The sequence below is a fragment of the Aethalodelphis obliquidens genome, unplaced genomic scaffold, assembly GCF_003676395.1.
Source record: "Aethalodelphis obliquidens isolate GAN/ISIS:26980383/991018 unplaced genomic scaffold, ASM367639v1 scaffold11, whole genome shotgun sequence".
Lineage (NCBI taxonomy): Eukaryota > Metazoa > Chordata > Mammalia > Artiodactyla > Delphinidae > Aethalodelphis > Aethalodelphis obliquidens.
In genome coordinates, this window is record NW_020837955.1 from 40,821,100 (window position 1) to 40,845,028 (window position 23,929).

Here is a 23,929-nt window from a genome sequence, read left to right on the forward strand (position 1 = left end):
TACCTGACAGGCCTTACGGTGGGCTTGAGGCAGTCTTCATGAGCCATGCCTTAGCAGCTCCGGGGGCAGGGCCAGGCACCTCCCATCAGAGCACCCCTGTGGCGCAGTTCAGAGCATCACTTCCACCCTTACTCAGGGTCTCTGGGAGCCTTGGTGAGTCCTAGCCTTGACGGCTTGTGGACTCAGGAAACATCTGGCCTAGCAGACGGCTTGAGGCCCCCTTTCTCCATTGTCCGGGGGTGAGCATCAGTGTCGCAAAAAGAGGCCGCAAGACCTCTTCTGGTCTGCTGGAATCCCATGCCTGCTGGCGTGGAGGGGGTGTATGCGAGCAGGTCTTCTGTTATCCTGCAAAGGAAAGGCAGCTGCAGGAGTTACTCCACCTCTCCTAACACAAGACGCTCTACCTCCTAAGGAATCAGGTGTCCAACCAGGTGCGCCATTTTGGTTTCTTTTCTGACCCAGCTCCATCTTTCTGCCGTTCTCTAAAGTTCTCTGCTGTTCCCTGTTGAGCTGGCTTCTTTTTGTTCACCCATTTATCTCACTTAGCAAACGCTAATTTAGTGCTTACCACGTGCCAGGGACCTTTCTGAGGTTTTTAACAATTATGAACTTCTTAGGTTCCTGCAACATGAGGAAGGAGACACTGTGCACATCCCCATTTTATACATGGGGCAACAGGAACATGGGAAGGTTCACTAGCCCGAGCTTACACGAGTAAGTGGCAGAGCTCTTCTTCTCTTGCCTTTGTGGTTGGAGACATGTAGGAGAGCCAGACCACCCCTGAGAGGGGTTATGCTCTATGCTCTCCCACCCTCCCCAGCCCTGCCGGCCATGCCTGGGCCTCAGAGCCTCCAAGCCCAGGACCCTGGTGCTCATCAAATGAGGTGCCTTTGGCCTTGACCACAGCAGAGCATGAGCCTGACCAAGCCAAGAGTAACACAACCGCCGGGCTATGGTCTGAAGACTCCGCAGGCAGGAATCTGGGACCGTCAGCCCAGCAGGAGCTGCTACAGGTGAGCAGGCTTAGAAATCAGGACCACGCTGGAGGAGCCTTGTTACAAGTCAGAATCCTCGAGCTGCGTCTCATTACAATCAGCGTCAAGTGGCCAGAAGAGTTTCAAAGTACATCACGGTGCACCTCTTTCAAAGTCTGATGCCACTTTTAATTCTTTCTGAGAAATAAACACTTGTGAAATCGCCAGGTTTTCTCACTAAGTGAAAAGCTTCCTCTTTGATCAATCATTTCATGTATATTTCAGGAGGACAGAAATCTGTCTGGCTCGCCAGACGTCCTTCATATCCCTTTCTCTGCTGTGATTCATGAGTTCTCTGCCGGCTGTGCTTGCACACGGGGGAGGAGGGAAGAAGGGCAGGGCGGTTGTGTAGGCAGTGGGACGTCCTCAGCCGGTGATGAGCCATTTGCACCGCAGTCTGAAACGGCATCTTCTCCACCGAGGTCCCACCCCGAGGCAGGGGCAGCCAAGGCATCTCCACCACCACCCCCCAGCCAGGGGTTGACCAGGCTTATTGGGAATGAAGTTGGGGACAGAATTAAGGATGCATTTTCCACCCGTGGATGCTTTGTCCCCTGGAGCTGCTTCCCTGAGTCCACCTCCATCCTGGGACCCCAAAGGCAGGCTCTGCGGCCAGCCTCCCTTGAGCAGACAAAAGGTCAGGCAGATACCCTGTCATCCTCTGAAAAATGTGGTGATAAAATGCCGTCTGGAATGAGGCTTTCCCGTCTTACCTACTTGGAGAACTTTCAAGCTCCTCAGAATACTTTCAAAAGCAATACAGTATCATCCTGTTTTAAAAAAGATGGATTTAAAAGTAAAATCCCCAGGGCTTCCCTGGTGGCGCAGTGGTTGGGAATCCGCCTGCCCACGTGGGGGACACGGGTTTGAGCCCTGGTCCAGGAAGATCCCACATGCCACGGAGCAACTAAGCCCGTCACCACAGTTACTGAGCCTGCGCTCCAGAGCCCGCGAACCACAACTGCTGAGTCCGCGTGCCACAACTACTGAAGCCTGGACGCCTAGAGCCCGTGCTCCGCGACAAGAGAAGCCACCGCAGTGAGAAGCCCATGCACCGCAACGAAGAGCAGCCCCCGCTCGCCACAACTAGAGAAAGCCCGCGCACGGCAACGAAGACCCAATGCAGCCAAAAAATAAACAAAATTTTAAAAAATAAAATAAAAACCCATAGAAAGGACATAAACCATTTTGTCAATTTTTCTGGGTCAGCCTAAGCCATAGAAAGGGAAGACTTGGACACCCTCTGACTCCTAATCCACCGGCGGCTCCATGGGACACCCCCGGCCCGCTCAGCTTTGGCCTTCATTCAGACAGTCCTGGGCTCTAAGGTGCCACCGCTCCCCGGATGAAAGCACAGGAGCCTAGCCTCCTCCGTATACTTAGATAGTGAGGAGTGCAGACCCGGGGTCCCCAGAGAAGAGGCCACGGGCACCAGCCACGTTCAGCACTGGTCCCCAGCTCCTGGGGAGAGGGCTGGAGTGAGTCTGTGCTTCAGGCCGTGGTAACAACGGCAAGGGTAACGGAGGCTGCGGTTCAGAGCGTGGCCTGCCCTACGCGCGTCACCTGCGTCATTTCAGCTCATCCTCGCCGGCCTCTCAAGGTGGCATGATTATTCCCTGCATGGTCAGGAGGAAGCTGAGGCCCAGAGCAGTTCCGTGTTTTATGCCTGGTCACCTAGTCCATGCCAGAGCCAACATTCCCGCCTAACTCTAACCCCCCACCCCCGCCACTGCCCGCCCCGCTGCAGGGAGAGAGACGTCCCCTCTCTCCAAGTGTCCTAGCGCTGGAGCTACCCCATCAGGGCTGGGAGAGACCAGCTGCTTCAGATGAAAAAACAAAAGCCCTGGATCCTCCATTTCTAGAGGCTCTGCTTGGTCAAGAAGGAATTGGGAGGTGAATGGCCCGGGAGGACCCAGGGCCACACCCAGTGGCTGCCCTGCTGATGTGGGACCCAGACTGGCTTCTGTCCCTCGTCTGCGAGAGCCGGCTCCTGCCGTCCCCCTTCCTCTGTACTTCCCAATCCGTGCTTGTGCATCCCGACCAAGACTCAAGGCTGCCTCTCAGGGCAAATCGCCAGCCCTCCGTGGTTGGGGGTTGGACGCTCACGGCTGCTTCCTGGGCCTTCCCACGAGCTGGATGAGGTCATCCTGTGGCCACTTGCACCTCTTGGTCCCTGGCCGGCTGCCTCCTGTGCACCCCCTCCCTCAGCGCTGGCTGCCATGAAGATCATTTCATCAGAGAAATGGAAACTGTCATGCTGGGCGCTCTTAGGAATGGGGGCTCATGGCACCCAGATATCAGATGGGTCGTGTTTCTTCTCCACCGTAAGCAGAGCTGCATTTCCTGGAAGGCTGCGTCTCCACGTACCCAGAAGATGATGGACAACGGAGGCAGCATCTGCCGAGCCAGAAGAATCAGCCGAGCACGAGGTTGACGGCTGTCTTCTCTGCCCGTCACCTGGATCCAGAGAGGACGGGGTTGAAGTCAAGCTGAGGAGGTTGCCGGGGAGAAGTGGGAAGGCAGCCCCTCACGGGGCAGGAGGTGGTTTGAGCAGGTGGGTGCTCAGAAAGACAGTCCCCAGCTTCCAGAACGCTGATCCCCACCTCTGAGCCGTCCTCAGAAGCTGCTGCTGTGGAAGAACTGGCAGGGGAGAGCCTGGGTTTCGAAAGGCAGCGGCCGTGAACACATCTCACTCAGAGCATCAAGAGGGTCAGAGTCCCACAGAGATGCCAGAGAGAGGAGCGGTAGCCGAGCTGGGCACGGTGGTACCAGGGGTAGCAGATGGGGTGGTCAGGATGCACCTAGAGTAGCAGGCAGGACTCTTCCTTGGGAGGGTCAGGAATGGAAGGACCCAGAACAGGCTCCCAGGGCTCAGCCGCAAGGCTGGGTAGGAGGCTTTGGACTGTCGTCTGAACGTGTTGAAGAAAGGGAAACTACTGAATGGGAGAAAGTATCTGCAAATGATAGGACTGCCAAGGGGTTAATATCCAACATATATAAACAGCCTATGTGACTCCACATCATAAAAACAAACCACGCGGTTAAAAAAATGGCCAGAAGACCTCAGTAGACATTTTTTCAAAGAGGACATGCAGATGACCTAGAGGCACATAAAAAGATGCTCAACATCGCTAATCACCAGGGAAATGCAAATCAAAACCACAGTGAGATATCACCTCACACCTGTCAGAACGGCTGCCATCACAACGAAAACAAGTGACAAATGTTGGTGAGGGTGTGGAGAAAAGGGAAGCCTTGTGCACTGTTCATGGGAATGTAAATCGGTGCAGCCAGTGTGGAAAACAGTATGGAGGTTTCTCAAAAAACTAAAAGTAGAACTACCCTATGACCCAGCAATCCCACTCATGAATATATATCTGGCAAAACCAAAAACAGTAATTCAAAAAGATACATATACCCCAGTGTTCATAGCAGCATTATTTACACTTGCCAAGATGTGGAAGCAATCTAAGAAGATATGATATATATGTATATATGAATACCACTCAGACATAAAAAAAGAATAAAGTGTTACCAATTTCCAGCAAAATGGATGGACTTGGAGGGCATTATGCTCAGTGAAATAAGTCAGAGAAAGATAAACACTGTATGACATCACGTATATGTGAAATCTAAAAAATACAACAAACTAATGAATATAACAGAGAAGAAGCAGACTTACAGATACAGAGAACAAACTAGTGGTTACCAGTGGGGAGAGGGAGAGGGGAGGGACACTATAGGGGTAGGGGATTACGAAGTACAAACTGTTAGGTATAAAATAAGCTACAAAGATATATTGTACAACACAGGCAATATAGCCAGTATTTTATAATAACTATAAATGGCATATAACCTTTTTTTAACATCTTTATTGGAGTATAATTGCTTTACAATGGTGTATTAGTTTCTGCTTTATAACAAAGTGAATCAGCTATATGTATCCCTATATCCCCATATCTCTTCCCTCTTGCATCTCCCCCGCTCCCACCCTCCCTATCCCAGCCCTCTAGGTGGTCACAAAGCACCGAGCTGATCTCCCTGTGCTATGCGGCTGCTTCCCACTAGCTATCTGTTTTACATTTGGTAGTGTATATATGTCCATGCCACTCTCTCACTTTGTCACAGAAATGGCTGAGAAGAGGATATTGTAGACTGAGTTTCTAGAAACATTTTTACAATTTGGGTTTGTCTGCAAGTCACCACTTCCTTTTAAGTTTTCCTTATAAAAGCCAATTAATGACAATGGCTGTCTCCCTGGAGATGGGCCATGGCACCATCATTGGTGCTAAACCCAAGACCGACCAGACCCTCTGCGCTGGCAGATTTCAGCTGCATATTGAGCCAGTGATCAGTAAACTATGGCCTGACACCTGTTCTTGTAAATAAAGTTTTATTGGAACACAGCTGTGCTCACTTATTTCTGTACTGTTTATGACTCTTTTCATGCTTGGGACAGAGACCTTATGGCCCACAAGCCTAAAATACTTATTATCTGACCCTTTGCAGAAAACAGTTACCAGCTTCTGCTTTACACTGTTCTTCAGCAATTTTGAACCTTTTACTATTTTTTAAAATTTTATTTTATTGAAGTATAGTTGATTTACAACGTTGTCTTAATTTCTGCTGTACAGCGAGATGATTCAGTCATCCATATATATATATAAATACATTTTTTTTCATATTCTTTTCCATTATAGTTTATCACAGGATATTGAATATAGTTCCCTGTGCTATACAGTAGGACCGTGTTGTTTATCCATTCCGTATGTAACAGATTGCATCTGCTAATCACAGACTCACAGTCCATCCCTCCTTTTCCCCTTGGCAACCACAAGTCTGTTGAACCTTTTACTATTGAAGAGATAGTGTACAGATCAAATAGTATTTCATGGGCAAAACAAATATTTAAGAAACAGACCATCTTTTCAATGGTGTTGTACAATCTGTAATCACCCGTAGTCCCGGGCAGGTCTTCTGTAGGTGATGGGGCTGAATGAAACACCAGCTTTGGTGGAGTGGGGATGGGCTTTAGGGAGGTTGAAGCCACACAGAGAGGGAATGCCCTGCAGAAATTTGGTTTCCACATCCTCAGGTTAAAGAAAGGAGCTTCTGCTGCAGCTCCATCCCAGATGTACCAACATCTGGCTCGGGGTGCAGATACACTAGCATTTTGTAACTAATTAGGTGTTGACATGTGCTGTATTTCAGTGACACTTATCTTGTTAATGTACAATAGTATGACATGACAAAGAGACGATGGAAAACTCTGTCCAGAGACCGTTCTTCTCTAGAATGCATTGCTAGTCCACTTTCTGGTGAGAAGGAGTTTTAGCAACGCCAGCCATGGAGCCATCTAATCCAGTCGCTGGCAGGGGAGGAAATCCACCTTTAATTAAGCAGCAGGTGCATCTTATTTTAGTCTAGAGAAGTTCCATCATTATGCATCCATATACTTTAGTGATCTTCTTGGTTTGTCACCACGCAGAGAAACAAAGTTCATCTAAAGATCTTGTAAAATTCTTCCACATTCTAGATATTTTTCTACAAGATAAATTTTCTGATCAGTACATTGTACCGTGACTCTGGAACAAGTTGATGCCTTGTGGTCTTGGTAGAGAAAACTGCTTTTTAATTTTTTTAAAAAACAAAGTTCCTCCTGGTATTTTTCACGATATCAAATCAGATTTCAAAAAGCCTCCAAATAATCATCGTTTTTGTCTTCAACTTTGAACAAGCACATGCATTGTTCATGAAAGCGTGGACAGTTTTGACCTAGATTCCGGGCTGCTAAGACCACCTGGTCCGAGGTGTCTGCCCGTGCCAGGCTGGGCGCCTTTTGCCACAGCATCCAACGAGTCTCTCTCTGTCTGTTTCTCTCCCCTCTGCCCAACCCAGCCCTCAAGTCTGGACGACAGAAGAGGCAGCCGTCCCCGGTCCATGGTCCGATCCTTCACAATGCCTTCCTCGTCCCGGCCTCTGTCTGTGGCCTCTGTCTCGTCCCTGTCATCAGACAGCACCCCTTCCAGGCCGGGCTCTGACGGGTGAGTCTGGCTCCGCAGCCGGGGAGGTTTGGGAGGGGGTTCAAGGAGCCACCCGGGGCCCTGGGTTTGTTTCATCACCTGAGAGGATTTTTAAAAATCAAAATCCTCTTTGAGATGGAGACCATCCAAGACTTTTACAATCATGGTGCCGCTGAGACTGTAGAGTCTTGTGAATCTTTGAGGAAAAATTTCTCGCTTGGGTACCGCTTTGGATGAGGTTGCCATCAAATTGTAGAACCTCCAGGTGAGTGTTCAGTGCTTTTCAGCAAGTCCCGGAAGCGGTGTGATGCGTTCCTTGCCAGCCGCGTGCTTGTACTTTCCATCTCTTGCTCACTTCCGAGGTGTCACGCTAGGGCAGGACTGTCGCGCACAGGCAGGCTTCCTTGGTTGCTGGCAGGGCCACCTTCTTTCTACAAGATCTCTTTGGAGACCCAGTTTTGCCCTTGAGCACCAGATGGCACAAAGCAACTAAGAAGGGATCAAGAACGGAACGGACGGGGGAACATTTCCTTGAGCTCCCACTGTGTCTCCTGCAAAGAGAACCTCGTTATTGACATTTTTGTGTGTTTTGTGACTAGCATATATGAAAAGTTTGTTCTGATGATACAGAAAGAAAAAATGTCACATGCAATTTAAACAGTAGAGAAGAACTGCTAATTGGTTTGCTGTCGAGTTTGCACAGTTGTGTGTTTGTCCAAGCCCATTTGGCTTACAATCCATCATCCCATCCTATCAAACCCACAGGCTCCTGACCCCTGTGACACGCAGACACAGACTTCCAGAGCGCCCCAAGGGACAGCTCCAACCCAAGTGCCCTTTGTTGCCGACGACCAATGTACCCAATGAAGGATGGCAAACTGCTCCCACGTTTTTTTCCTAACAGTAATTTTTATCAGTGTCTGTTACTTCTAAGGCCAAGTCCACATGGAAAACCTCAATTTAGCGGTATTTAGATCAAGTGTGCTTGTCGCTGAGCGCAAGATCGCTAAAGAAACTTAATTCAGCTTCTCCGCAGGTAAATCCCCAGGCTAGTTATGAAAAGGTTTTTATATTTCCAGGAACGTAGGGGTGAGGGCAGAAAGTGATCTAGAGGTTTTAGATGGAGGAGTACTGTCCTGCACGTGTGAATACATGAGTGGGAATCGTTGTCTCCAGCCCTGGAGCCGTATTTGTTTAACCTTGAACTAGAAGGCATCTTTATTAGAGTCCAGATTTTTGTTCATTCTCGGGGTTGCCACCCTTCACCACCTAAGGGATGTGGAGAAAATGAGGCTTTGGTCTCAAATGGCATCAGTTACGTGCAGAATAAAGTTCGTCCTGTCGGCAGTTGGTTCTCATAATGTGAAAAATTTAAAGCTCAGCCTTTCTCTTGGTTCCTTGTGTATGCGTCTGGATTTCACAGCACAGGTTCTCCCCGGAGCTTTAAGATGCCCACTAATCCTTTGTTTCCCTACATGAATTATCCCAAGTTCTGCCAAACCTAGAATAAAATCCTGAAGATTTTTAAATTTTTGTTTATAGTAGAAGAGATACAATATTTAACACCTAATGGCTGTTGATTTAGTAGTTATTGTGTATCCAACTGCAAAAGTCCAGATGCCCAGAAATGCCGTAATAATCAAAGTCAACACTGGTGTATTTCATTAATCATTTTCAAGTTTTTATTATGCAAAAATTTCAGACATATACGAAGGAGACAAAATAGCATAATGAGGCCCTGTACCAGCCATGAGCCAGCCTCAACAATGATCAACTCCTAGCCCACACTCTCCCTCTTCCATATTATTCCGAAGCAGATCTCAGGCATCATATCATTTCATCCGTAAACATTTCAGTGTGAATTTCTAAAAGGTAAGAATTTACCAAAAACACAATCATACTACCTTTAGCACGTGTAAAAAGTGAACAGTAATTCCATACTATCGTCAGATATTGGTTTTAATTTCCAATTGGGGCATAAATGGCTTTTCTTTTTTTCTTTTTAGTTCGTTTGAAACTGATCCAGATAAGAGCCCCACTTTGCAGCTGGGCTGCTGTATCTCTTTAGTTCTCTTTTGATCAATAGATTTCCCCTTCTGCTTTTTTCTTTTCATTTCTTTTCCTTGTAATTTATCTGTTGAAAACTCCAGGTTGCTTCTGGTGTCCTCTGGGTTTTGCTTACTGCATCCCCTACAGTGTTACTGACTGTGTTTCTCTGTCTTTCATATATCCTGCAGATTAGTAGTCACATCTAGAGGCTTGTGCACGTTCAGGCATGAGTTGGAGACAGGATGACTTCAATTGGTTCTTCCATTCAGAAGGACATTCGTGTCTCTCTCCCTTGCAGTGATGTTAGCAGCTATTGATAATCAATGCCTACATTCAATACCTGCTGACCATCCAGTTTTTTCTTTTTTTTTTTTTACAAAACGTAGCAGATGTGATTCTTGCTCTCAGCAGTCGGCGTCTTCTGTGGATTTGAAATGTGGTTTTGTGAATGACCCATCTAATATGTGTTGACTTCCATGTTACCTCTCCCATGTTGGGGAGCCAAGGTGCTGGAATGGTCTTATTCAGAGCAGTGGTTTTGTTCTCAATGTCCCGTTCACAAAAAAGTTTGAAAGAAACCACAGCTAGGATGGCAATGTGACAGGCTTTCTAGATTTCCTTCTCTTACAATCAGTGTCCCCTTGAAGAAGACACTTCAGTCTCCAGGTGTCCCAGGAAGTCAGGCTTGGAAGGTCTCAGTGAGAACTGGGGGCTCCCAGGGGCAGGCTCGGGACCTGGCCCCTTATCCTGACAGCCCGCGTTACGGGGGTGGGATTTGCCCTCCCACAGGGCTCAGGGGCTGCCTGACATTGGGCAGCTCAAGGGCAGGGAGCTTCCGTGAACCCTCTCAGCTGACCCCTTTGCTTCTCTTAACCATATGAGAATGATGGGTAGACCAGTTTAAAAAACACATTTATCAGAAATCACAATATAGGCTATTTCTCCTATATGACTGTATGACTCTAGCTTCTTTTAAGAGATCATATCTCTTCTTAAATACCATTTTCATTCCATTTCATTTTGTGAAGGGGGACATCCAGCCCATGGTGCTTAGAGGTTGTGGAGACTCACCAGAAGGTGGCAGAGCTGAGACCCAGAATCTCTGTCTCAAGCTCAGTTCTCAGCTAAAAATCTGAGGGCGTCTCCACATCCTTGCAAGCTGGAATTGGCTTGTTTCTCACTGAGCCATCAAAGGGCTGTCAAATGGAAGCCACCTGTGTACCGATACGGACGTTTCTTTGCGTTAGCATCTGCCTGTTTCTCCTCATTGCATTCGTGAATATTTCAGTATGACTCTGTCAAAGGTGAGGGCTTCCCTTTTGAAATAGACCCCAAATACCATCCTCCCGTCGTAAATCAACAATAATCCCTGAATATAGTCATCCCATATCCAGTAAGACTTTACATTTCCCTCATCATCCTGTAAGTGTTCTATTTTTTTTCCAATTTGTTTTTATCGAGATTCAAAACTATAACCATTGCAGTCAGCAATATGTATCTTAAGTCTCCCTTGACCTTCCTTTTAAAATCCTTTCTTTCCTTGTAAAATTGGGCATTTCCCAGGGAGCACCTGATTCATTCTGAGTGACTTTACATGGAGCTGCAGGGCGAAAAGCAGTGGCTGTCCTAGTAAGACGTCATTGATTTAAAGAACCGTTTCCTTTAGGTTTGCTCTGGAACCCCTCCTGCCAAAGAAAATGTACTCCCGGTCCCAGGACAAGCTAGACAAGGACGACCCAGATAAAGAGAAGAAGGACAAGAAGAAGGAAAAAAGGAACAGCAAACATCAAGAGATATTTGATAAAGAATTTAAACCCACCGACATTCCCCTGCAGCAATCTGAGGCTGTGATCCTTTCAGAAACGGTAATTTCACAGGGAGCTTTCCCTCGCTCCGCGGTAGCTGCTGGGACCTGTCTATGTGGCACATTTAGCCGAGGGGGCTGTCAATTGGATTTCACTGCATTGGCTGTGAAATAGTCATTTGAAAATCGGGGTTCTCTCTCAGCCCTCCCCTTGTATAACTGATGCTGTAGGGCATCCAGAGGCACAGAGGAGAGCTGCATCTCTCCGGAGGATGCTCGTCTTTGCCCCCGTGCTCCATCCTCCATCCCACAGGGGCCCCAGCCATCAGCAGGCCCCACATGGTTGTAGGCTCCGCAGCAAAGTTGGACTTGCTTCCATTAGACATCCGGACGTCTCTGGAGATGAACAGGTTGCTGTTGTTGTCAGAGAGCAGTACTCCGGGCCAGCTAACGCTGTTCCCTTGCCCCTTCCTGACCAGAAATCACTAAGCCACCGTTTCTGCCCAACTGTTATAATCTGCTCCACTAGCGTCCCAGAGCCCCTTCCCGCTGGGCTGTGGCAGCTATACACAGGCCCGTGTTATCCTCCCAGCCTCGTGTGCTCCATGCCTAAATCCCTTGGCCGTCTTTCAGAAGGATTTTCAGGGACTTAACGTGTCACGTGCTGGTGAGTTGACATTAAAGATGGATCCCCGGGAATCTCGTTCATTCCAGAGTCTGGGGTTGTGTGATGGCAGTGAAACCCAAGCAGCACGTGCTCTCCTCCCAGGGCTGGGCCTGGGGGGATGGGGGCTGCCTCTGCTCCCAGCAGCACATAGCAGCGTTTGGAGTCTGGGGGCAAAAATTAGGCACGGACAGCTTCTGGGGTGAGCTGTATTCAGGATGTGCTATTTGTAGACCGGAGACAAAATAAAGAAGAGGCTCTCCGAGGCCATCAGCGTCAAAGCTCAAGTCAGGCTTAGGGCTGCCTCCCTCTCAAAATGGATGGACGTTTGCCTGTACGGTGGCCAAGAATGTGCCTGCCCTGGGCAGGGAGTCCATGACCTGTCCCGGCCGTTACTGAAGGGTTGCTTATCAACCCTGCTCAGGTGGGACCACTGTTTAATAAGACATACTTCACTGCTTGTTTATATCTTGAATACCAGAGGCTATGTTCCATCCAGACCGCACGCCATGGAGACCAGCAGCCACGTGCCGCTTGGGTGTTTAGAGGTGGAAGGGAGACCCCAGAGCCACAACACGGTCCTCATGAAGGCAGACGCCCTCGCGAGGCCTTTGCACACAGCTCGGACTGCAGCTGGGCTTCGGTGCTTCACTGCAGAGTGCAGGGGCCCAGGGTGCAGGGCCCGGGGTGGGACTGGCCACAGGCTTAGCACTAAATGCCCAGATGCAGCCTCGCGCAGTGGGATCCAGAGGTTTCTGACGAGCCCGCCCCCGCCCCCTGTGCTCTGTCCGCTCTTCTGGAAAGTTGGGAGACCAGCGACCCCGCTGGGACTGGCTGGCACCCCCCTTTCTAGAGTCCAGACACCATCACTGGGTGGGGGAACGAACAGCAACATTTTTTGAATATTTACTAAGTGCAGAGCCTGTGCAAGTCTTCCGTACATTTTCATTAAAGCTCCACTTTAAGATGTTAAAACTGAGGGCCTCAGAGAATTTGAGCCACGTGGCAGAGTTGGACAGAATTAAGTTGCGTGCAGAGAAGGGAAAGGACGTGCCAGGCTCAGCCATCATCACGGTATAAGCCTGTCCCTCCCCACGTGGCCCTGCTTTCCCGCGAGGATGCTAGTGAAGATGGGCTGAGTTCCGGCACAAAGTGCACCCCGCCCCCCGTGGCTGGCCTGGGGTACCCTCAGCCAATGCACAAGAACCCACCAAGGTCAGAGCACAGAACCTTGACCCCGCTATCGGCCTCTGAGGAGTCTCAGAATAACCACGGCTGTAGCTCCAGGGGCCTCCTGACTTCTCGCTAGAGGCAGATTGGCTATTCTTGTCCAGCCCCGGTAGCAGTCTGTCCTCCGGGTTACAGCTGCTGGCAAGGTCTGTGAGTCCAGTTAGGCACCTGGAGTTTCCTATTCAAGCCTCCGTATGCCTGTAACCGGCCAGGTGCTGCGGGACAGAGCAGGTGGGCTGGTGGGGTCCGTGAGAGGCAGGGTTACTGAGTGGCGGCAGTAGCCCCATTCCCTGGGGCGGCGCTGGGCTTGCACTGCTCTGTGCGTCCACCTGGCCTCCTCATGCTTCTGCAGAGGTTTTCTCTGTTCCCTCCACGGGGCTGGATTCGGCTTCCTGCCTGAATTTGCATCATCGACAATTTCATGACCTCTAGCTAAGCCTCTCAGAGTCTGCCTGGAGCAGGAGGGCAGCCTCCACGTGCAGTTTGCATCTCACCAGTAAAATGTCCTCTGCTTCCCGAATTGTCAGAATGTGCACTTATGGGATGGGGTGGGAAGGATGGGAGGGGCACCTACGCAATCCCTGAATCCCCGTCTCCAGTCCCTATACACACACACCCGAGGAGGAGCCCGAGCTCAGCAGGCTGTCCCAGACCTCCCGCAGCAGTTGAGCTGCAGGGAACTCATCGGTTTCTGCAGATGAGGGATGACACCTGGTCTCCGGTATCTCCTTCATTGGCGTAGTATAGTTCTGGAGGTCGGCTTGTTGGCCAGTGTCCCCTCAGTCCCCCGTTTACCAAAGGGCTTAAGCCTTCCTCCCCTCCTTCCAGCCTCAGTAGCCCCCGGGGAGGCCCTGCCTTTGCAGACCGCTGAGAGGCACATGCTGCCGCCCACCGGCTCTGCAGCTGACCCTCACCAGCAGGCCCAGGAATGAAGCCCCCGGAACCAGGCCCAGAGCCCTGCCCTCCCGCCCTGCCTGTCCCAGAGCAGAAATCTTGATTCCTCCTTCTCAGCTGGGTTAATAACTTTGCTAATGACTCCTACCTTGGGAGTATTTTGAACCGCTTGTGTTCCCCCAGGCCTAATGATCTGAGAGCAGGTTGTAAGAAATAGATAAATAAAACACCCCGATGTTACAGTTGCAGGAAAAGGCTTAGGTGGGAAAAGTCAAGTGCATCCGAAAGTCAGAGATGGGGAGGATAAATGCAATGAAAAGTGGAAAGAATTCCTACTCAGTAATAGCGTAGCATGAGAGAAGATCCAGGAGATGGATAAAAAAAATCCTTCGGCAAGTTTCTAGGTTTTCACGTACCTGCCAAGAAAGACCAAGAAATTAGGTGCCTGAGGCGTTCCGGTCACTGAGCTGGTCGTTGAGTCCACTCGTGACCCTTTGGAGCTCTCCTTGTGTGCTCTCACCCCCACTGACTGGCCCACATTACACTTACGTCCAGGAAACCTGTGATGTGACATCAGCCCCAGAGTGGGTAAGGAGATTATTGTGAAGCCTGTATCAGTTTGCCAGGGCTGCCGTAACAAAGTACCACAGGCTGGGCAGCTGAAACGACAGAGATTGATCGTCTCACGGTCTGGAGGCTGGACGTCCAAGATCAAGGTGTCAGCCAGGCTGGTTCCCTCTGAGGCTGTGAGGGGCATCTGTTCCTGGCCTCTTCCCCAGCGTCTGGCGGTCGACCAGCAGTCTTTGGCCTCACTTGGCTTGTGCAAGCATCACCCTGATCTCTGCCTTCATGTTCACGTGGCGCTGTCCCTGTGTGCATGGGTCAGGGTCCAAATTTCCCCCTTTTATAAGGACGCCGGTCATACTGGATTAGGAGCCGCTGTAACGACCTCATCTTAACTTGACCATCTGCAGAGACCCTATTTCCAGATAAGGTCATATTCGCAGGTGCTGAGGGATTAGGGCTTCAACATAGGGATTTTTGCAGTGAGACAACTCAGCCCATGACGGCTCCTAACTATGCTCTTTCCGTCCCTCTGATGTAGATAAGTCCCCTGCGGCCCCAGAGACCGAAGAGCCAGGTGATCAACATCATGGGCAGTGAAAGGCGCTTCTCGGTGTCACCGTCCTCCCCGTCCTCCCAGCACACGCCTCCTCCGGTCACACCGAGAGCCAAGCTCAGCTTCAGCCTGCAGTCCAGTAAGTGGGACACTGTCCACGTTTGAATTCCTTACGCTGCTCTGTGACCTCCCCCTTGATCGAAGTCTCTAAAGTTAGACCCACCCTCTCTGTCCAGCAGATGGTGAGAGTTTTGACAAGCACCTGACTTCCTGGGAATGTCCCCTGGGACCAAAGCAAATCAGGCCAAAGCCCAGTCCTGGGCTCCTGCGCTCCCTGGGAGGAAAGCATGGGGCCCGTTCAGATGTCCAGACCTCCTGTGTGCTGGGGGTAACTCGAGACGCATGTGGAATGTCCTCCATTTCGTGTCACCAGATAGTGCAGCCCATGGGGGCGGGGTGGGGGAGTTGTGAGCCTTTTTGCGTCCAGGAGGAATGGGAAGGAAAGAAGCCCTGCCAGGCTGTGCTGAGGGGCTAAGGGTAGAACTTACTTTCCAGTTTTGCCCGATTTCTAGGGCCGCTCGATATATCACCACAGACTTGGTGGCCTAAAGGATCAGAAAGTTACTTTCTCACAGTCTGGAGGCCCGAAGTCTGAAACCGAGGTATCAACAGCCTTGCCGCCGTGTAGTCTCAGGGAGAATCTGCCCGTGCCTCTTCCGGCTTCTGGTGGATTCCGGCAGTCCTTGGCGTTCCTTGGCTTGTCAACGCATCACTCCAATCCCTCCCCTCTTCCCAGGCCTTGTTCTCCGTGTTTCTGTGCTCTGCCCTCTTCGTACAGGAGACTGGAGATTGGGTTTAGGGCCCATCGTAAATCCAGGATGATCTCCTCTCGAGATTCTTAACTAATACATCTGTAAAGACACTATTTCCAAAGAAGGTCATATTCTGAGGTTCCGGGTGGGTGTGAATTGTGGACAGATGCTGTGGAACCCACTGCAAGTGGTACCTGGCTTTTCACCACTCAAATCAGGCCGGCCAGAGAGGCAGCATCCTGGCAGGAAGAAAGTGGCAGGGAGTGAGGGCAGCAGCAGAACGAGGGCGGCCGGAGAAAGAGGATGGGGGGGACTTCCCTGGTGGTCCAGTGGTTAAGATTTCACCTTCCAGTTCAGGGGGTGCGGGTTCCATCCCTGGTTGGGGAGCTAAGATCCCACATGCCTCGTGACCAAAAAACCAAAACGCATTTAAAAAAGAAGCAAGGGCTTCCCTGGTGGCGCAGTGGTTGAGAGTCTGCCTGCCGATGCAGGGGACACGGGTTCGTGCCCCGGTCCGGGAAGATCCCACATGCTGCGGAGCGGCTGGGCCCGTGAGCCATGGCCGCTGGGCCTGTGTGTCCGGAGCCTGTGCTCCGCAACGGGAGAGGCCACAACAGTGAGAGGCCCGTGTACCGCAAAAAAGAAAAAAAAGGAGAAGCAATATTGAAACAAATTCAATAAAGACTTTAAAAATGGTCCACATCAAAAAAATCTTTAAAAAAAAAAGCGGGGGGACGGGGAGTACCAGCCTGAGGAGTGGCTTGTGCAGGGCAGCGAACAGTTGTCCTCAACATCTGGTGTCTTCTTGCTGAAAGGGGAGTAGCAGAATCTGGAGGTGGTCCATCTGGTCAGGAGTCAGGGCTGCCACAGTAATGAGCCTGAGAGAGCCACGAGTTTCTGGGCTCTGCAAGGGAGATGGTCTCCTGGTATGTCCTAGTTTCACATCCTTGCACTATAACCAGTGATCTTCTTCAAAAATATTTTAATTTTTTTTTATAAATAGCTAAAAACAGGCACCATTGCAGCTGCTGTGGAGAATGCTTTAGGGGTTCCTTGAAATTAAACATAGAATCACCATAACCCCCAGCAAGCCCACTCCTAGACGTTTACCCCAGAGAATTGGACACAAGGACTCAAGCAAATTCTTGCACGTGAATGTTCATAGCTGCGTCATTCACAACAGCCAACGGGTGGAAACAGCCCAAGGGTCCATCAGTTGATGAATAGTTAAACTGAAATGTACATCCGGAGAAATCCCCACGCGGTAGAATATGATTCAGCCGTTACAAAGTAAGTTCTGGTACATGCTGCAACATGCATGAACTGGAGAACGCTAAGTGACATAAGCCAGGACAGAAATACGATTCCAGTTACATGAAATAGCTGAAATAATCAAGTTCATGCAGACAGAAAGTCGATTCGAGGTTATCAGGGGTCGGGGGGAGAGCGGAGGGGGAATTGTCACTTTCAGGGTAGAGCCTTTGTGTTTGGGGTGATACAATTGATAGTGCTGACGGTTGTGCAACAGTGTGAATGTGGTCGATGCCACTGATTTGCACACTTAAAAATGGTTAAAATGGTAACTTTTAAATAAATACCGTAAGAAAAACAACCAGTCACGAGGGCAGTCATTCAATCAGAGACCACCTTCTTGCCCCTGGATTCAACTGCGAGACTTCCTCATAAATTGACACAGCTCTTCCTAGGGAAGAGTTTTTCATCAGATGCATCATCGGGGAAAAGTTTAAAAGAGACCCAACAGCAAAAATGTCAGTTTTTCTCTCTTTAACATAAATGACACATTATTTCTAAGAGTCTCAACAAAGGCTGAGAAAGTATATTGCCTTAATGATCACTCCTCTGTCTGAAAGCAGCTCCTTTTTGCTTCGCTCTAAAAACGGTACCTCCCCTCCGCTTACTTAAAGCACCCGCCGCAGAGGCTGCTCCTGCTAATAACTGCGTTTCGTACAATTGGCTTTTCCTGGTGTGAGGGTTTTGAAAGGCAGGTGGCTGCTTGGGAGCTGTGTTATTAGACTTGGCTTTAGTGAAGCTCCCCGGCTCATAACTGCAGGACGCCTGGTGCAGCGTCCCGGCTGGGCTCTGAAAACCGCAGGCGTAGACAGTCCTTGTGACCCCAAGCTGTGTAGATGCCACCAGGGCAGAGGGGCCTAGGAGGGATCAGAATGGTCCCAGGTTGGGAATTCCCTGGCGGTCCAGTGGTTGGGACTCTGTGCTTTCACTGCTGAGGGTCCGGGTTCGGTCCCTGGTCGGGGAACTAGGATACTGCAGGCCTCAAGGTGCAGCATGCAGAAATAAATCAATAAATAGATAGATAAATAGTAAGTACATAAATGAACAGTAAATAAAATAAATAAGGGTCCCAGGTCGACACGGCTGTTTTTCCAGTGGTCTGGTCTGTCCTTTAAGCTCAGGTTTTAGGCATCTCGTGATAGTTGGTATTCTCTTTCTAGAGCATGCCCTTCGGAGGCAATGCCACCCCTGGCCTCCTCTGCCCATCTCTGCTATCTTCTGTGCCCTGTTGACAAGCATTTCTGGGAGGAGAAGGGGTTCCCGCTTCCCTGCCACTCCTGAGAGAGCACAGAGCAGCTGTGTGTGCGTCCACGCCTGCTGGGGATGTGGGTTTGACTCTGATCCACCCTGTTTCCCAGGTTTGGAGCTGAATGGCATGACTGGACTGGACGCGGCTGAGGTTCCGCCCCCTCTGCCTCTTAAAGGCACCAGCGCAGACTATGGGGCCTTGACCGAGAACCTGGACCTGACAGGCCTGCCGAGCCCCCCGCCCCCTACTCCTCAGCAGAGGGTAAGTCAGGACTCGGGGAGTGGGTGGCTCACATCCTTCTCCGCACCAGGTACAAACCCCTCCTTCCTCGTGTTAGCGTGTTGACTCTGGGCAAGCCGAGATGTGATTCCGAGCAGAGGTCACAGTGGTTGGAACGCCGGCGCGTGTGGTCTGTCATTCTGTGTCCTCGCTGCAGGGACGCACTTTCCCATGGGGCCCTCAGGACAAGGCAAAGGGGGAAGAACTCCAGCCAGTGGATCGAAGGGCCTCTCTCGTGACCTTGGAGGTCACTGCACTTCTTAGGAAAGTGTGGTGTTGAGAAGTAGCTTTTGTATGAAGAGGTTTGTCTGACTTTTTAAGAAGCTGGCCAATGCCACACCTGGTCGGGGGCCGGTGCTCCTGGACACCAGCCTCGCCCTTGAGAAGCCCAGGTCCCGGCAGTTCCTCCAGGCAGCCGCCCTCGCACCGGCCACTCCCGGGTGGGGACAGGCACTTGCTGCACAGAGAATCTGCAAAGGAGAAGCAAGGTTGGGCAAACTCTGTTCCCCGAGGCCACCCATCCCTAGCCACACCTCTAGCCCTGAAACCTACCCCACCCCGTTTAGATTCGGGGTGCTGGCTGCCGCAAGCATGGTCTGCCAACTCGAACCCTCGTCAACACTGGTGCCCAGGCTAGTCCCCCCTCGGAGACCGTCATTAATCGTGTCTGATGTGCTCACTGCTCTGGCCTCTGGGCCTGCCTACTTATGCAAACGTCAGCTAAAAGCCTGAAAAAAACACCTAAACCCATGCTTCTGTTACCGGCTCACGGCTCTAGAAACATTCTTTTGAGATCCCCCCGCATTCTCTCCTGCTTCTTAAGGCTGCTGTCACACAGGCCTCTCCTTTGTTCACTGGCCCGGCTGCGTGCAGAGGTCCGCGTGCCCACGTGAAATGACCCAGCAGCGCCGGGTGATCGCATCCAGGTTCATCCTCCCCCAGCCACGCTATTCACAGCCTAATGAAATTAAAGCCATGCAGGCTGAGGAGTAGAATATCCCCGATCACACATGCAGCTGGTCAGCCTCTATAACGTAATTATACGGCAACAGAACTCCTGTAGAAGAACATGGAAGACATGAGGTAGTCATGTGGCCATGATTCTTTTCATAACAGCAAGCTGTGTTTTTTCCCTTCTAAAACAATATAAATCCTGCATTCTTTCTTCTTTCTTTCTTTTTTTTTAATGGAGACTTTTTCACTGAGCTTTCTGCAAGTTTATTATCTTCTTGTGAGAGGAGCGGAAGAAAGAGGGGATTTATTGACAGTATATTTATTCGATTATTCCTCTTGGGCAAGAAAACCAGACAAGCGGTGGGGCTTCCTCTTTGGTGCTGAAGGGGTGGTTCGTGCTTCCAAGACTGCAGTGCCTTTCGGGTCAGCCCTCTGTCCCTCGAGATTCCATGATGGGGGACCGGCCGGAGAAGGGACCCGGTGCCCCATGATGGCTTTTTAGGAAGCTGGAACAGTTTGTAGCAACTAAGGAAATGTAAGTCTGACCCTTCCCGCGATTTTCACGACAGGTTAGAATAAAAAGAGACGCAGGGAGTTGAGAGAGATCGTTGATTGGTTGGGGTGTTTTCCTAACAGCGTAGTTAACCGATTCCATCTTGATTTTCATATCTTTATTTTATCGGAAAAGCAAGAATGTCCCCCAGGTCTCCCCACACTGAAAATTCTGAACTTGGAAGTGTGAAGCAAGTCCATTTTTGTTACAAATCAATTCAGGGGCAACATTTGATGGTCTCATCCTCTGAGTTACTGCTGCCACTGCTGTTGGAGGAAGGACAGACATGCACAAGCTTCGGCTCCATTTATAAAGGGGTGTGAGTTCCATGAGATTAATTACCCAAGTCGCCTTGCTGCCGGTGTCTTGTTTGACGTACCTGCAGTGTGAGTACCCCTTCAGGAGGCATGCCTGTGGGTTAGGGTGTCATCTCTGGAAGCAGCTGGGTTTCCAGGGGTGCCTCCCTTGCAGGCCCCAAGAGCTGTTGTGGGATAACGATCGGTTCGCCCTCCATGGGGGCTGATACATGTCCTCCTGTCACTCTCATTGACCAGCCTCGGGCTTGTAGTCAACTCTCTTTCTAGTTGTTGCCACTTTAAGCTGTCATTTCTTTCAAAATGCCTATTACGACCGGCAGTCCGAGCTCTCAAGCCGCTCAGTGGTGATGAGCCCACCATGCACGTCTTTGGCACAGAGGGCAGTTGCGACTGTGGCCTGGCCCCGCGCCGCTCACACCGGCCCGCACTGTTTACTTCCATGTGTCAATAAGCAAACGCCTCATCAGAGCCAGAAATCGGTATTTCTTTTGACCGTTCTTACCAACTTAAAAAGATTTACAAGTCTGTTCTTTTACATGCCTGGTTACAGTGTCTAAATATCATTACATCAGTTCTGTGTTTCCACATTGATTCTCTTCTCTCTCTTAAGCCCTAGATCACTTTAGTATTGTGTGTCTCAGAATCAGGAGGAAATTTGGGCAATGAGTTAAGACACAGCTTCGTCACTGTTCTGTCCTTGAAACTTCTTTTCTCACATTGAGCTAAATGTGAACCTCCCCTGGGATGCTGTTAACAGTGTACTCCCAGCCTTAGCTAGAGGCCAGTGCTTTGTGAGCTTTTTCTGGTGTGTTCTACCTGTGGCATGTGCCCACTTATCCTGGTCTGTTTATTTGTTCCTCTGCTCATTCATTCACTCATTCGTTCATTTGCTCACTCATTTCTTTATTCATGTGGTCAACACACATTGACCTCTTGTGCGTGTCACGTGCCCACCAAGAGCAAGGCCACCAACTGCCCTCCATCATTCACACCCTGACAGGTACATTCCGTTTCTCTTATTGCCGTTACGGTTATAAATCCATTTTTTTTGCGGTATGCGGGCCTCTCACTGTTGTGGCCTCTCCCGTTGCGGAGCACAGGCTCCGGACGCGCAGGCTCAGCGGCCATGGCTCACGGGCCCAGCCGCTCCGCGGCATGTGGGATCTTCCCGGACCGGGGCACGAACCCGTGTCCCCTGCATCGGCAGGCGGACTCCCAACCACTGCGCCACCAGGGAAGCCCGTAAATCCATTCTTGAGAACCTAAGGCCAACTGTGGCCCATAACCCACGTCCAGCCCACCGCCTGTCTTTGTAAATAAACTTTTATTAGAGCACAACTGCACCCGTTTCTTGATAAACTGTGCTCCCCTCATGAAGAATTTAAACACACCCCTAGCCTTGTTCATCCTCCTCTGTTTACAGTTTGGGAAGCGACTGTGGATGAGAAACTACCTTGTCAACGGGTCACCTGGATGGTGGCCGCAGATGCCACCATGGCCCACCTGCTGACCCTCTCTCATGTGGCCTTGCCGTTTCTGAGAGCAAAGCAGGCCTCGCAGCCACCCACCCATGGAGAGCATCTCCAAGAACTTTGTCCCTGAACTATTTCGGGGCATCTTCAGGGGTCATGAGGAGGGGCCTCTGGGTGGTCCTCACCCCGGGAGGCTCAGCTGTGACATGGCCACAGGCTGCCTGGCTGGCCCTGGGTCCTGCTTTGCCCACATTCACTTGTCCTTAACCATTTCAGCTGCCCACTTCTGAACCCGGTCCATTTCCAGGGGCCCTTAGGTCAACAGCACGTGGATTTAAAACCACCACCCAAAGAGCAGCGGTTACGCGTCTCAGGGGCTGGTCAGACGTGTGACGTACTACGTGTGAAATAGTGGCCCGGGCCACAGCCACGCGGTCCTGAGTGTGGCCGACCTGCCTGCCCCGAGTCACGAGGAGAGGGCAGTTCCCGCCCAGGGCTGCAGGTCGACTTTCCCTCACCGCGCCCCCCCTGCCGGCTCAGACCCCCCTGGAGTCTCCCCCGTTTTCTGTCTTCCAGCATCTCCCCCCTCCGCTGCCCAGCAAGACCCCGCCGCCGCCGCCTCCCAAGACGACGCGCAAGCAGACCTCAGTGGACTCCGGGATCGTGCAGTGAACGCGCAGCACCCGCCGGAGAGCCAGCTGGTATCCTTCCTCTCCCTCCGCATCTTCTCCCACGTCTGGCGTTTACCTCATTGGGCCTGTGATGTCTGATGTTTAGTGCAATTGCTTTTCCTTAACAGGAGTTCGTCTCCAGCCACTGAGTGAGAGGGCTTTAGCACTGGGGAGCGAGGTAGATACGGGCCTGGGACGTGCTTTTATGTTTATCAAAGTCGGAGGCTTCTGAGTGTGTCCGTCTTGAGAGAGCCTAAGTCTTGCCCAGAAGTCCTTTCTTTTTGTGCCAAATGACACATTAGCAGAGAGGCCGGTTGACCTGAGTGGAGCGCAGTAAGAGAGCTTAGGCCTTCACTGCAGAACTGTGTAATAACAGCTTAGGAACCCTCATCTCTCGAGGCCAAACCCCGGCTGACTCTTGCAGGATGTTTTCTCAGACCCTCCTGGCTGCACCTGGTGGTGTGACTTTTTGTTGGTTGAGTGTCCCTTCAGCTTACATCAGGCAACTAAGGTCAGCCTTTTCAGGGAAGTCCCTGATTTCCTTTGGTATAATTTAAAATAGGATATTTCTCCGCTACTGAACAGTTACTAATTTATGGAGTGGAGACACCATTTAAAATACTGGGATCAAGTGGAAAAATCAATGAGTATAGGCAGATCAATTTTCTCTCTTTTTCGAAAAACAATACGTAGACCACAGGAGATGGTTTTAACTGGGTGAATTCTTCTTGTGCTCATTCTGTACAGAAGTTTGTATATATGAGGGTCTTTAGAACTTGTTTTAATTTTTGTGGTCCTTCTGTTTATTGTAATACATGTCCGCAAATGGTTCCCAATATGTGTTCTTAACGTTTAACTGAGGGAAGTGTAAAAAAAACCCAAATTAAGTTTTCTTCGTTTTTTTCCCCAAAGCTCAAGTCCTAAAAATCATTGTGGAGGATGATTTAAAAAAAAAAACTAACTTAGTCTAACCTAATATTTTTATTCTACCATCTATATTTTTTTATTCACTATAATCATGATATTCTTCTAGTAGGCTCGAAAGTTAATCCATGACAACGAAAAATAAAATGTCATTTAAAACGACTCGCAGTGTCTGACATACTATGTTTTTATCCCTTGATGTAAAATCTAAAAGCCGCTGTTTTCCATTTTGCTTTCTTAAAGAGCTTTGTGATGCCTGTTTATCTGTATGTACATCGTCCTCAAACGCTGGTCTTAATCATCTGTGTTTAATTATCTCTGACTTGGAGGCCAGATAGACAGCACCCACACGCCTCTGCATGCGTCTCTGCGCGTCCTTACAGACAGAGCAGACCTGAGCCCAGCGAAGGCTGGAGCTCTCTCCCCTCAGCCCAACCCCGGGGCCCTCTGGCTGCACTTTACTTACATCCCCTTTTAGCCTTTTCAGCTGCTAATCTGAGAGAGGGCTTTGTTTACTGGGGTGTGTCATTGCACTTGAGAGGATCAGACTTCCCAGCTTTCTCTGAATC

At 50.2% G+C, this 23,929-nt stretch overlaps 1 protein-coding gene across 2 annotated transcripts in view; it reads left to right on the forward strand.

The window, feature by feature from the left end:
• Positions 1–23,522, forward strand: part of DOCK1 (dedicator of cytokinesis 1) — a 542,215-nt gene extending 518,693 nt beyond the window's left edge. For both annotated transcript variants that reach the window (XM_027112936.1, XM_027112937.1), the window contains exons 48-52: positions 6,933–7,078; positions 10,773–10,971; positions 14,804–14,957; positions 18,300–18,451; positions 22,342–23,522. In XM_027112936.1, coding sequence (XP_026968737.1) covers positions 6,933–7,078; positions 10,773–10,971; positions 14,804–14,957; positions 18,300–18,451; positions 22,342–22,437 — 747 coding nt within the window. In that variant the 3' untranslated portion in view covers positions 22,438–23,522. The remainder of the gene's footprint in view (positions 1–6,932; positions 7,079–10,772; positions 10,972–14,803; positions 14,958–18,299; positions 18,452–22,341) is intronic.
• Positions 23,523–23,929: the final 407 nt, after the last annotated feature.